Source organism: Lithobates pipiens, unplaced genomic scaffold (assembly GCF_037356315.1).
Source record: "Lithobates pipiens isolate NorthernLeopardFrog02 unplaced genomic scaffold, aLitPip1_a1.2 Scaffold_8, whole genome shotgun sequence".
Taxonomy (NCBI): domain Eukaryota; kingdom Metazoa; phylum Chordata; class Amphibia; order Anura; family Ranidae; genus Lithobates; species Lithobates pipiens.
In genome coordinates, this window is record NW_027507903.1 from 249,237,068 (window position 1) to 249,251,294 (window position 14,227).

Sequence of the window (14,227 nt, forward strand, 5' to 3'; positions counted from 1 at the left end):
AGAATCAATGGTAAGTGAGGAACTTGGATACAGAGGCAGAAAACAACATGGTCCCTGGCAACAAATATAAACATTTTGAAATACTTTAGAGATACCAGTAATATACCTCAATATAATACTATTCCCCCTAGCAAATTGTAAAGGCCAGAGCACAACCAACAACTCACCCCCATCTCCACATTACATGTCTAGGTGTTTATTCTAGTGTATGGGGTAAGGCCATTTTCAAATTTGGGATTTTGTTAGTGCTGGCTCTGACTGAATTTTCTGTAAATGGCCAACCTTATATATGGCATGGGGCATGCGGTACAAAATCGATTCAGACTTAAGCTGTTAGCTAAATCCCACATTAGGATATCCAAATGTACTTGTGCTGATCCTGTGTCCCAGGTAGGGGAAGGATGTGGAGACAGTTCTCTGGTCCTCAACAATGCCAAAAGTTCTATTTCTCCCTCCCTGTGCCTATCAAGTCCCTTGAAGCAGATATTACGAAGGCTGTACAGGCTTGGCAAGGAATTGACATACAGTTCTCACATGGAATGTACTGTAAAGTGATATTGAAGCATTGTTTTTTTTTTTTTTTCAAATAACAAACATGTTATACTTACCTGCACTGTGCTATGGTTTTGCACAAAACAGCTCTGATCCTCTTCTTTTCGGTTCCCCCGCCAGCGCTCCTCCCCCTTGAGCAGTGTACCCAGATAAAGCCATTTGTCCTGCTGTGTGCTTGCTCCCAAGTGGCTGCTCTATGCATCCATAAGACACATAGAGCAGTGTCCCCCCTCCTTTTGCTCACTGGCTGCTCCCACTGCTGTCTCAGCCAATGAGGGAGAATCCCCATACAAGCCAAGGCTATCGTGAAAATTGCTGGATCAAAGTAGGGCTCAGGTAAGGATTGAGTGGGCTGGGGGGAGCTGCTGCACACAGAGGTTTAGAACCACCCTTGAAAAAGTAATGTGTCTAGTGATGAAACTAGTTGGAAAGCCTGTGATGTTACCAGCAGTGTTTTGTGTGCACTGTCAGCGTATGAGGAGATCCCAGCGTTATGATGTATGCAACTGATTGTTTCATATATGATCTATACTGCGGGGAAGCGTGAGTGAGGTCCACCCTAACTAAATAGGGATCATTTTGTTATATTATCTGCTCATGGTCTTGTTTGTTCCTTGTTTTTTCATGTTATGGAAGCCTGCTGAAAGTTGGAAGTTCAAGCATGGGAATCAGCAGTGCAATCTCTGAATGAACCATCTGTTACTCAGAAGACTCATTAAGGCTTGATTATCTAGTCCCGCTTATGTGAATTTATTGGCAGAGACTTTGGTTTGTACACAATGGAATGTGATATTCTTTTACTTGTAGCAAAGGTTTGCTCTATTGTTACCATTACACAGAAAGGATTTCATATATTTCTTATATTTTGTATGGTTCACTATAATGTCATAATTATTCCCTTAATTTGGTGGTGCAATATTAGTAGGTTAATATTAGCGCAATTGTTCATTTAAAACATTAGATTGGCAAGGGTGTAGCAAGGTCAGACTATGAATGGATGGTGTGTTTCAGCCAATTGTCAGGGATTTCCATTGTCCCTTGGCCTGCCGGGAGAGACTATTTATTTGGGTGGAGTCAGGTGATCGGCGGTCTGTGCCACCTGGATGGCTGTCTGGGTGGACGTGTGTTATGTCGTCCTCCCCTGGGCTGCTAGGCCAGAAGCCTGAGGCCTATCCCAGGGACACCTGGCTGCTAGGCTGCCTGAGGCCTATCCAGGAGCAGAAGAAGCAGCATAGGTTTGGGACTGCAGGATTGGAGTCCAACTGAGTTGTGAAGGTTCAGCCAGATGGGGGACAGTTGTTGTTGGAGGTAAAGGGGAAGCTGTTGCCACTTAGGGACCATCCACCTTGTTACCGGAGACTACAGTGAGTAAGCTGGAGCCAGTACCAGAGCAGTCTTCTCACCAGCCGGGGACGGTGAAGAAGGGGGAAAGCTTCAGCAGGTGCCAAGCCAAGGACCCAGCAGGATAGCAGGGGTGACGCTTGAGAAGCATTGAGTATCAAGCTAGGGGGTGACACTTGAGGATTATACAACGTGCTAGCTGTGGAAGAGCTCAAGAGATTCAGTGGCAATTGGATCTGGAGGTCTAGTGAGAGACTGGGAGCTCAGTGAGTAAAAACCTACAGTGAGAGACTGTAGTGAAAGAGACCTATTCTGTGTTGCCAATAGTTAAATAGTGTCAAACAGTATTATGCTATGTTTGGGCATCTTTGTTTTTTATATGTGAAAGCCGATTTCCAATAAGGGAGACAACTAGCGGCCAAAGGAGGATGCTGTATTAGCAGTTTAAAGGCTTTTTGGTTTCAAGTGTTTGGTGAGTGTATCCCCATAGGGCGGCCGTCATCAAATGGCGGCCCGCGGTCCGAGTCCGGACCGAGCAGGGCTTCCGCCCGGACCGCTATGCCGCCAGCATAGTAAATGACAGCAATCACTGGTTTGCTGGGACCGCGGGTTTCCCTAGCAACCAGTGACGCTGTGCGCATGCGCCCGCCCCCTGCTCCTGCCCGCGTCTCGGAGCTGAAGACACGCACGCTCACAGGCAGTAGGGGGTGTGACGTCAGGTGCGCGCTCCGCCCCCCATGCTGCCCGCGGTTCCGAATTCCCGGGTCCTGGCTCTCCGACTCCTTGAGGCAGCTTCTGTTGTGCCCTCCTGCAGTTGAGGTATGTGGGCTCATGACTGTATTTGTATATTGGTAATTTGCAAAATTCTGGGCTTTTTTGTAAGGGGCATGGTGATGGATATATTTGTAATTTGCACAATGCTGGGCTTTTTTTGTAAGGGGCATGCTGATGGGTATATTTGTAATTTGCACAATGCTGGGCTTTTTTTGTAAGGGGCATGCTGATGGGTATATTTTTTATGTGCACACTGATTTGCATGTTTTGTTAAGGTGCGCCTTAACAGAATATGCCCATCAGTGTGCACTTAAAAATATACCCATCAGCATGCCCCTTACAAAAAAAGCCCAGCATTGTGCAAATTACAAATATACCCATCAGCATGCCCCTTACAAAAAAAGCCCAGCATTGTGCAAATTACAAATATACCCATCAGCATGCCCCTTACAAAAAAAGCCCAGCATTGTGCAAATTACAAATATACCCATCAGCATGCCCCTTACAAAAAAAGCCCAGCATTGTGCAAATTACAAATATATCCATCAGCATGCCCCTTACAAAAAAAGCCCAGCATTGTGCAAATTACAAATATACCCATCAGCATGCCCCTTAAAATAAAATGTGTTCATCAGAGTGCCCTTTAGCATAAAATAAGGGTCACGCTGATGGGCACCTTTTATGTTAAGGGGTACTCTGATGGACAAATTTAATTTTACGGGGCACGCTGATGGGTATATTTTTAATGTGCACATCGATGGGCATATTTTGTTAAGGGGCACAACAAAATGTGCCTTACAAAATATGCCCATCGATGTGCACATTAAAAATATACCCACCAGCATGCCCCTTAAAATAAAATTTGTCCATCAGAGTGCCTCCTAACATAATAGGCGCCCATCAATGTGACCCTTATTTCATGTTAAGGGGCATGCTGATGGGCATATTTTATTTTAAGAGCAACACTGATGGGTACATTTTATATTAAAAGGGGCACTTTGATGGGCACACACATCAGAGTGCCCCTTAATATAAAATGTGCCCATCAGCATGACCCTTATTTTATGTTAAGGGACACCCTGATGTGCACATTTTGTTAAGGGGCACTGTGATGGGGACACCCGATGTAAAGGGGCACTGTGATGGGGACATCCGATGTAAAGGGGCACTGTGATGGGGACATCCGATGTAAAGGGGCACTGTGATGAGGACACTTGATTTAAAGAAGCACTGTGATGGGGCACCCGATGTAAAGGGGCACTGTGATGGGGACACCCGATGTAAAGGGGCACTGTTATGGGGACACCCGATGTAAAGGGGCACTGTGATGAGGACACCTGATTTAAAGAAGCACTGTGATGGGGACATCTGATGTAAAGGGGCACTGTGATGGGGGCACCTGATGTAAAGGGGCACTGTGATGGGGGCACCCGATGTAAAGGGGCACTGTGATGGGGGCACCCGATGTAAAGGGGCACTGTGATGGGGACACCTGATGTAAAGGGGCACTGTGGTTGGGACACCCAATGTAAAGGGGCACTGTGATGGGGACACCTGATTTAAAGGGGCACTATGGTGGGGACGACTGATGTAAAGGGGCACTGTGATGGGGGCACCCGATGTAAAGGGGCACTGTAATGGGGGCACCCGATGTAAAGGGGCACTGTGATGGGGGCACCCGATGTAAAGGGGCACTGTGATGGGGACACCCGATGTAAAGGGGCACTGTGATGGGGACACCCGATGTAAAGGGGCGACACCCGATGTAAAGGGACACTGTGATGGGGACTCCTGATTTAAAGAAGCACTGTGATGGGGACATCTGATGTAAAGGGGCACTGTGATGGGGACATCTGATGTAAAGGGGCACTGTGATGGGGGCACCTGATGTAAGAGCACGGTGATGGGGACAATTGATGTAAAGGGGCACTGTGAAGAACACACCTAATTTAAAGTGCAATCAGATGGGCACATCTGATCTGGTGGGGACACCTGATGTAAGGAGGCACACTTATGGTGACATCTAATGTAAGGGAGCACGCTGATGTGGACACCCTATGCAAGAGGGCACCTTTATATAATGGGGCACTCTGATGGTGACAAATTGTATAAGGGGGCACACTGATGGGAGACACCAGCTGTAAGGGGGCTTTCCATTGCAGAAACCTGATGTAAGTGGGCACTCTGACAAGAATGCCTGATGTAAGAGAGTAGTCTGCCTTTGGCAACTTATTTTTGGGGGTAGTCTGATGGGGCAATGAATTAATGAATTACTCTAATAGGGGCAACTGATGTAAGGGGGAAAACTAATGGGGACATTTACATTTACAGATTACCAAAGTGTGTGGAGGAAACCGTAGCAATAATATTGTTGAAATGCTAAGGAAATTGTACATTTCTCATGTTTTTGATAGATATACAGTGACTACAATCTTTCTGAGTCATAGCGCAGACTTCAGATTCGGACCTCGGCCCAAAGAAAATTTTGGCGACCGGACCTCCTTGAATTTCAATTCATTACCCCTGCCATAGGGGGTTGTTTTTCGTCCCACAAGTGGTGATCTACATGGTGGAAGCTGTATCTCATTCACAATATGAACGGATAGAACAAACACCCTGCTTTCTGGACACTGAACTGAACTTTATTTAAACGCATGTTGTGAAAAATGTGCATGCGCTGCTATACATGAAAAGTGGACTTTTTGATTTAAAGTTACCTGTTTTGTGTATTTTTATATGTTACCGTTAATAACTGTTACAAGATTTCTTGCCATAGGAGACAGCGGTCCTACCTATACAGAAGTGTTATCCGGCTGGAGGCTCTCCCCTGTATAGCTGTCTACCTATAGAAGTCTCGGAGTCTACCAATTACCATTGCATCTACTCAATGGTGTCCTGGCCCCGCCCCTTAGTTAATTAAGAAATGTCAGGTGGCGAGAGCCTTCGTTGGGCACGGACCCCCTTTTTTTTTCTTTGTTTCAGCGGCAGTAGTGTTCATTGTGATCGATGCAGGATTAACTTTGGGGAACCTTGTTTTTGTTAACCACTTGCTTACTGGGCACTTAAACACCCTTCCTGCCCAGACCAATTTTCAGCTTTCGGTGCTCTCACACTTTGAATGACAATTACTCAGTCATGCAACACTGTACCCAAATGAATTTTTTGTGCTTTTTTCCCACAAATAGAGCTTTCTTTTGGTGGTATTTGATCACCTCTGGGGTTTTTATTTTTTGCGCTATAAATGAAAAAAGACAGAAAATTTTGAAAAAAAAACGCATATTTCTTTGTTTCTGTGACAGAATTATGCAAATTATTAATTTTTCTTCATAAATTTTGGCCACAATTTATACTGCTACATATCTTTGGTAAAAATAACCCAAATTAGTGGATATTATTTGGTCTTTGTGAAAGTTAGAGAGTCTACAAGCTGTGGTGCGAATCGCACAAAATTGATCACATCTGATGTACTGGTGGACTATCTCGCTTCTTGTGACCCGAACAAGCCAGGAAAGTACAAATACCCCCCAAATGAGGCCTTTTTGGAAAGTAGACATTCCAAGGTATTTAGTAGGAGGCATAGTGAGCTTTTTGATGTTGTCAATTTTTTCCCACAATTCTTTGCAAAATTAAGATTTTTCATTTTTTTTTCTCCACAAAATTGTCATTGGTTATTTCTCTCACATGGCATGTGTATACCACAAATGACACCCCCAAAAAATTCTGCTACTCCTCCTGAGTATTACAATACCACATGTGTGGGACTTTGTCACAGCCTGGCCACATAGAGAGGCCCAACATGCAGGGAGCGCCATCATGTGTTCTAGGAACATAAATTACACATCTAACTTGTTGACTATTTATTACACTTTTGAAGCACCAGGACAATGACATGTGACACTGATGACAGATGGCACTGATACGTGGCAATGATGACACTTATACATGGCACTGATGACACGTGGCACTAATGACAGATGGCACTAATATGTGGCACTGATGACAGATGGCACTAATATGTGGCACTGATGACACGTGGCACTTATACGTGGCACTGATGACACGTGGCACTAATACGTGGCACTGAAGACACGTGGCACTAATACGTGGCACTGATGACAGGTGGCACTAATACGTGGCACTAATACATGCCACCGATGACAGATGGCACTAATACATGGCACCGATGACGCGTGACACTGATGACAGATGGCACTGATAAGTGGCATTGATGACACGTGACACTGACAACAGATGGCACGTGACACTGACAGGTGGCACTGATGACAAATGGCACTGATACGTGGCACTGATGACAGATGGCACTAATACGTGGCACTGATGACAGATGGCACTATGTGGCACTGATGACACGTGGCACTGATGACAGATGGCACTTATACGTGGCAATGATGACAGATGGCACTGGGGACAAATGGCACTGACAACAGGTGGCACTGACAACAGGTGGCACTGGGGGCAGGTAGCACTGGGGTGGATGGCACTGGGGGCAGGTAGCACTGGGGCGGATGGCACTGGGGCAGATGGCACTGGGGCAGGATGGCACTGCTGGGGGGGGGATGGATGGCACTGCTGGGGGAGGATGGATGGCACTGCTGGGGGAGGATGGCACTTTTTTTTTTATCAAAGCAAATCAGAACGGCTGCCGCTGCAGCCATTCATCTCTCCCCTCTCACACTCTGTGTGAGGAGGGAGAGCGGCGCTGAGAGATGATCTCATATGTTTACATATGAGATCATCTCCCATTGGACACGCCGATCGCGCTGTAAACGGCCGCTGTGATTGGCCGTTTACAGCGATCTGTGTTTGCCTGTCCCCGGGGGACACGGCGAACACAGAACTTCCGCGATGCGCGCCCGCGGCGGCGCGCATTGCGGAAGTAAACATTAGGACGGCCTCCCGGACGAACGCGCCTGCTCTACGGCCGTCATTCGGCTATAGGGCGGGCGCGAGGTGGTTAATAAAGGAATTGTTAAAAACCTCTGTTTTTATTTATTTTTGACACTTTTTTGGGGGTCAATGAGTAGGAGTACCCATTACAATAAAGGCTTTAATCTGAGTGTGGCTGTCCAGAATCCATTTCTTCAATATTGCTCGTGCTGAGTCTGCACCTGGCTTCCACTTTGAGGAGGGCATTTTCTTCAGTACACCACCTGGAGATGTTCATCCTTTAATTCACTTGTTACTTACAAGTTAATATCAGTATTTTTTGCTAGAAAATTACTTTTAACCCCCAAACATTATATATATGTAGCACACTACTCTCTTGGGAGCTGCTAAGTAGTTCATTACAGTACGGCTGGTTTAACCCCCGCTTCTTCCACCCCTGCTGTATTAATCACAGACATAGTTCAACAGTAGCTTTTATTCTTGATGCTGCAGTCCATGTTGTGTGTGTGTGATCAACAAGTGATGCAGGACAGTATAAGTTGCCTCTCTTGTTGAGCTGCATGAGTAGAAAGAACCCCCTTCCTTTAACAAACTGACCCATGCCCCTCTGTGGTACTGCTGAAATGCTGGAAGTCCCAGGCCTCACCTGCCTTCTCACCTCCTGCCATTTCTTCCCAGGCCAGCTCAGCAAAGTCCAGGCATCCCCGGTCTACTTAGTGCTGTTAGTAGATACTTCTTGAATGGTGAACCTTCCAGCTCTGGAGTCTCTGAACCTCCAGGCTTTCCGGCAAGTTCCATGGCTTTCCAACACTAAGATCTATGCACCCCCAGCCCTTCCGGCCCTGCTCCTGTGGGTCACATCTTGCAGCCTTTCTGGATTGAATCTCGCTCCATCTCCCCTCAAGGACCCCAGTGTATATGTATGAACCCGCCCCTGCCCAAACAAATTAACGACTAGGACTAGGGCCATACACACTGCCTGTCCTTGAATCCCTGCATCTGCCTCCTTTCCAGAACATTCCTCTGGGGAAGCAAGGGAGGGTTTTCCAGGGTGATGAACAGGTGGTCACACCCCCCCTCTAATCTACAACTCCACCCTAACCCAAACCAAACCACCGGGCCTGTACAGAAAGAACAGTAAGGCACTGGTAATTTAACCTATATATATATATATATATATATATATATATATATATATATATATATATATATATAGTATTTTTAGCAGAGATCATAGAGAATGAAATGGTGGTTTTTGCAATATTTTATCACACTGTATTTGCCCAGCAGTCTTTCCAACGCAATTAAAAAAAAATACACTTCAATGAATTTAAAAAAATAAATAAACAGTAAGTTAGCCCAATTTTTTGTATAATGTGAAAGATGATGTTACGCTGTGAGAATCGTGATCTTTATTCTAAGCAAAAAAAATGGTGATTCTCATTTTAACCAGAATCGTGCAGTTCTAGACTGTAGTGTGTTTCTCCAAAATGCAATAAAAAAAGCATAGGTGTGAACCCAGCCTAGGGCTGGGTCACACTAGTGCGATGCCAGACATCGCATGTGATGTGCACCACATTGCAGTGCACATCACATGCGATTTCAGCCATACAAACTGTATGGCTGAAATTGCATTAGCACCAAAATGGTGCAGGACCCTTTTTTTGGTCTGCACTGGAATCGAATCACATGGGTGTTCACACCTATGCGATCCCATTCCTGCACCATTTTACAGTTGGCACTGCGAACCGATCTGGGGGTGTCATGAACTTTACATTGACACCCAATATGTACACATTAAGTAAACTAAACAGTTACTCAACTTAGGGGTCAAGATGTCCTTCATAGTTCCTTGCTCAGAGTCCAACTCACAAAAGCGTCTGCGCAGTTATCCAGTTACCATAAGCCATGTCTTCCTCTTTGTCCTCCCAAAAATCATCTGTTGTCCCAAACAAGTTTCTTACAAATGCTCCCCAAGCCCCTCCCACCGATTTCTTGCATACACCAACTTCTGGCAAAGAACTTCCTGTCTCAGTTACTTACATATCAATGGAGGGGGAAGGGGCTCTGTAAACATATGCTGTTACGAAACCTAATACCGCGTACACACGATCAAACAATCGGGTGGAAAAGTCCGGCAAACTCAAGTCCACCGGGCAATCCCCCCGTGTGTAGCCTCCGGCGTACTTTTTTGACCCGAAAGTACGGCGGACTTAGAAAGTAGTTTTGCACTCCAATCTTCCCGCCAAACTTGCATTTCGGCGGACAATCCGGCCGTGCGTATGCCAGTCCGCCGTACTTTTGAAATGAGCGGACTTTTCCCGCCCGGAGAAAAGTCAGCTCATTTTGAGCGGGTCTCCAGGTAGGCGGGGCCCGTGAAGGAGACATCGCTGGTCCTGCCACCTGGTATGGACTTAAAGGGGACCCCCAACGCCGAAAAAAAACGGCGTGGGGGTCCCCCCAGGTCCACATCAGACCCTTGTCCGAGCATGCTACCCAGCCGGCCAGGAAAGGGGGGGACGAGCGAGCGCCCCCCCCTGAGCCGTACCAGGCCGCGTGCCCTCAACATGGGGGGTCCCTTGGGGAAAGCACCTTGTCCCCATGTTGATGAGGACAAGGGCCTCTTCCCGACAACCCTGGCCGTTGGTTGTCGGGGTCTGCGGGCGAGGGGCTTATTGGAATCCGGGAGCCCCCGGATACCAGCCCCCCACCCTATGTGAATGAGTATGGGGTACAATGTACCCCTACCCATTCACCTGTGAAAAAAAGTACAAAAAAACACAACACAGGGTAAAAATTGTTTATTGCACAGCTCCGGGGGTCTTCTCGCCGGACTCCTCCGCTATCTTCTGCTGTGTGTTTACACACACAGTTCTAGGTTCTCCGTGTGCCCCGAGCGATCGCAAGAGCCCGGCAGTGAACGAGACCACCAGGCACTTGCATTGGCTCGGGGAGGGGGGGGAGTTTGGGCCTCCTAGTGGCCACAAGGCAAAGCGATGTTACATTTCGTTGTTTCGCCCAGCCGAGCCATTCTGCCAGATTACAACTGCGGCGGCTGGTTGGCATGTGGTTAAGGACACTGTATGGTGCGGCAGAAAGTAACTCATCCACCAGCGGGAGAGAATGTCCATCGCGGACTCTCGCAGACTGGTTCACAGTCTGCTCAGAGACTATAACTTGACTGGACTTTAAAGGGGTTGTAAAGGTTTGTTTTTTTATTTTCTAAATAGGTTCCTTTAAGCTAGTGCATTGTTGGTTCACTTACCTTTTCCTTCGATTTACCTTCTAAATGTTTTTTTCTTTGTCTGAATTTCTCACTTCATGTTCCTCCTCAGTAAGCTGTTCAGGCTGACTAAACACCGCTCGAATGATGGTGTGAAGTTTACTGAGGAGAAACAGGAAGTGAGAAATTCAGACAAAGAAAAAAAAACATTTAGAAGGGAAATTGAAGGAAAACGTAAGTGAACCAACAATACACTAGCTTAAAGGAACCTATTTAGAAAAAAAAAAAAAACGAAGCTTTACAACACCTTTAAGAAGGAAGAGGAGGTCTGAAGATTTCCCCTCCCCCGTGTATCCTTTGGCAGTTCAATAAAGCTTCGGGCCTATGAACTCCCCCCCCCCCATTGTCTATTGAAATGCAATGTATCTGAAAAAGTTATATGACTTGCTAGCTACATGTTTTTAGTTTATGATTTCAGGGTAAAGTGACGTCATACATGATGTGATGTTTCAGAGTATTATTATTCTCCCCAACACATTACGCATCATACCGCAGGATGAATGTAATTTATTTGTATGCTTGGATTGGAACTATATTGTTATGTAGTGTATTTATGCGCAGTACAGAGTGGAATGTACCCTGTTGAAGTATTTGTTTTTATGCAAAATAAAGTATACATTTTCAATCAAAAAAATCTGTTATCAGTTTAATATCTGATATGTCCTCTATCTGGGGACCATATATTAAATGGATTTTTAGAACAGGAAGATGGAAGAAGAGCTTGCTCTGTCCATGCCACGAATCGACCTGGTATTGCAGTACCTCCACGCATCGACCTGGTATTGCACTACCTCCACGCATCGACCTGGTATTGCACTACCTCCACGCATCGACCAGGTATTGCACTACCTCCACGCATCGACCTGGTATTGCACTACCTCCACGCATCGACCTGGTATTGCACTACCTCCACGCATCGACCAGGTATTGCACTACCTCCACGCATCGACCTGGTATTGCACTACCTCCACGCATCGACCTGGTATTGCACTACCTCCACGCATCGACCTGGTATTGCACTACCTCCACGCATTGACCTGGTATTGCACTACCTCCACGCATCGACCTGGCATTGCACTACCTCCACGCATCGACCTGGTATTGCAGTACCTCCACGCATTGAAGTACCTTCAGGCATCGACCTGGCATTGCAGTACCTCCACGCATCGACCTGGTATGGCAGTGCCTCCAGGCCCGATGCACCCCTCTCTTATGCAGTTTCCCAAAACAGAAGTAAGAAAAAAAAAATCACCCAAAAAATGCAGTGTGTTTTCATGCACTATTTTTGGTGTGATCCAGTGCAATTCAGCCAGTTTGAATGAATGGGCTGAAAATCGCAGCACTCCACATTCTAGGGGAATACGGAGCAGGTTCCCGTGCGATTCCAATATAAGCTTGGTCAATAAGTGCTAGGAGAGCGAGGTGTGTCATCTTTAGGCGTGACGAGAAATCCCAGAACAATTGTCCTCTGTGGGTAGCTACACACGCATTGTTATGGTATGTGAGGAGAGACTTTAGCCGCGCTGTATCTAGGCTCTCCTCAGTCTGTGGAACGCGATGAAGTGCACACGCCACCGCTAGGGGCGCTCCACGCACCAGACGGGCTCCTTGGGTGAGCGGCGGGGTCTAGTTCACAGTCTAGTTCGCTGACGTCAGTTCCGGGGCACAGTGGGCGCGTGCAGAGGGGGGGGGCCCCGGGAGCCCAGGCGAATGGTCAAAATGGCGGCTGCTCAGTTAACGGACGAAGAGCTTGTGTATGAGTTGAGGCGTTCGGGGATGACGCCGGGGCCGGTCACGGAGAGCACCAGGCCGGTCTACCTGAAGAGACTAAAGAAGCTGCGTGAGGAGCAGAGGAGCCGGGCGGGGAAGACGCGGGTGACTAACAACAACCTGGCGGCGGAGGGACGCTGGCAGAGCGGGGGAGCCCACCCGCTCGCCGGAGAGGTGACGCATAGGAGAAGCAGCCGACATTCCTCTCACACGGAGGGCGGGAAGTCTCCGGTGCTGCTCGGCTTTAGCTCAGACGAGTCGGACGCGGATATCGGCGGCGCCCCCGAGGCGGCGGGGGGTAGGAGCCCGGCCCAGCGGGACTGTGTGGAGGCGCTAGACGGGCGGAAGGCGCCTATGTGGTGGGGGGCGGGCAGGCCGCAATACCGCCACCCCTCCTCGGAGGATGAGGCGAGGAAGAGCCGGGCGGTGAACGGCAGCCGCCTCTCCTACTGCCGGGACTATTCGGACTCAGATGAGGAGGCGGCGGCTAAGGACGAGGCGCTGAGCCGCCGGAGCAGGCGGAGTTCGACCAGACAGGCCCGGGATAACGGCATGGAGCCCCCCGATACAGCGGCCTGGGACAGGGAGGAGAGCCAAGTGTCTGCCAGACATCGGGCCGCCGCCAGGAAGTCTCCAGACAAGAGCAACAATCACCTGAGCTACAGCCACGACGGCGGCTCCTCATCCCGGCTCTACACAGCCAGCAACAGCATTCCCAGCCGGCTTCCCTACTCCAACCACGCCGGGCCCAACCACACCTACTACAGCAAGAAGAAGCCTCTGCCTGAGCCCGAGGAGGAGCTGCTGCAACAGTTCAGGAGTGCAGAGGTGTCCCCCACCGGAGGATTCAGTGCTCATTACCTGTCCATGTTCCTGCTCACCGCGGCCTGCCTCTTCTTCTTCTTCCTGGGACTCACCTACCTGAGGATGCAAGGCACAGGCCCTATGGAGGAGGAGAGCAGTAAGTATACACCACATCTACCCCAATGTGCCAAACCAGCTAATGGGGGGGGGGGGGGGGTGTGCGGCACATTCTGCCCACGAGTGGCTCCTGTCCACACTAAAAACTATACACGTTGCATAGGTTGAAAAAAAGACAATTCCATCTAGTTCAACCATAAAAAAATAAATAAATACAATCCCATATACGCAATGCTATACCAATAGTTGACCCAGAGGCGAAAAACGCCCCAGAAAAGCATGATCCACTTTGCTACAGAGGGGGGGGGGGGGGGAATTCTTCCTGATCCCAGAGAGGCAGTCAGATTTTCTCTGGATAAACTTTGCCTATAAATGTTAGTACCCAGTTATATTATGAATATTTAGGAATGAATCCATGCCTTTCTTAAAGCGGTTCTTCACCCTAAAGGGGAAGTTCCGCTAATCTGATCCCCCCCCCCCTTCCGGTGCCACAATCGGCACCTTTCAGGGGGGAGGGGGTTGCAGTTACCTGTATAATCCAGGTATCTGCACCCACTTCCGGGCAGACTGCCGCAGACACCCCCCCGTTGTGTTCTGGGAAACCCACAGTTCCCAGGACACAGTGGGGGACCAGAAGAGACACACAGCGTGACTCGCGCATGCGCAGTAGGGAACCGG

At 48.1% G+C, this 14,227-nt stretch overlaps 1 protein-coding gene and 1 pseudogene across 1 annotated transcript in view; both read left to right on the forward strand.

Annotated features, from left to right (window-relative positions):
- Window positions 1-11,471: 11,471 nt before the first annotated feature.
- Window positions 11,472-11,643, forward strand: LOC143964582 (U2 spliceosomal RNA; annotated as a pseudogene).
- Window positions 11,644-12,522: 879 nt separating this feature from the next.
- Window positions 12,523-14,227, forward strand: part of LEMD3 (LEM domain containing 3) — an 89,027-nt gene continuing 87,322 nt past the window's right edge. Inside the window, exon 1 of the mRNA XM_077469890.1 lies at window positions 12,523-13,589. Coding sequence (XP_077326016.1) covers window positions 12,569-13,589 — 1,021 coding nt within the window. The 5' untranslated portion in view covers window positions 12,523-12,568. The remainder of the gene's footprint in view (window positions 13,590-14,227) is intronic.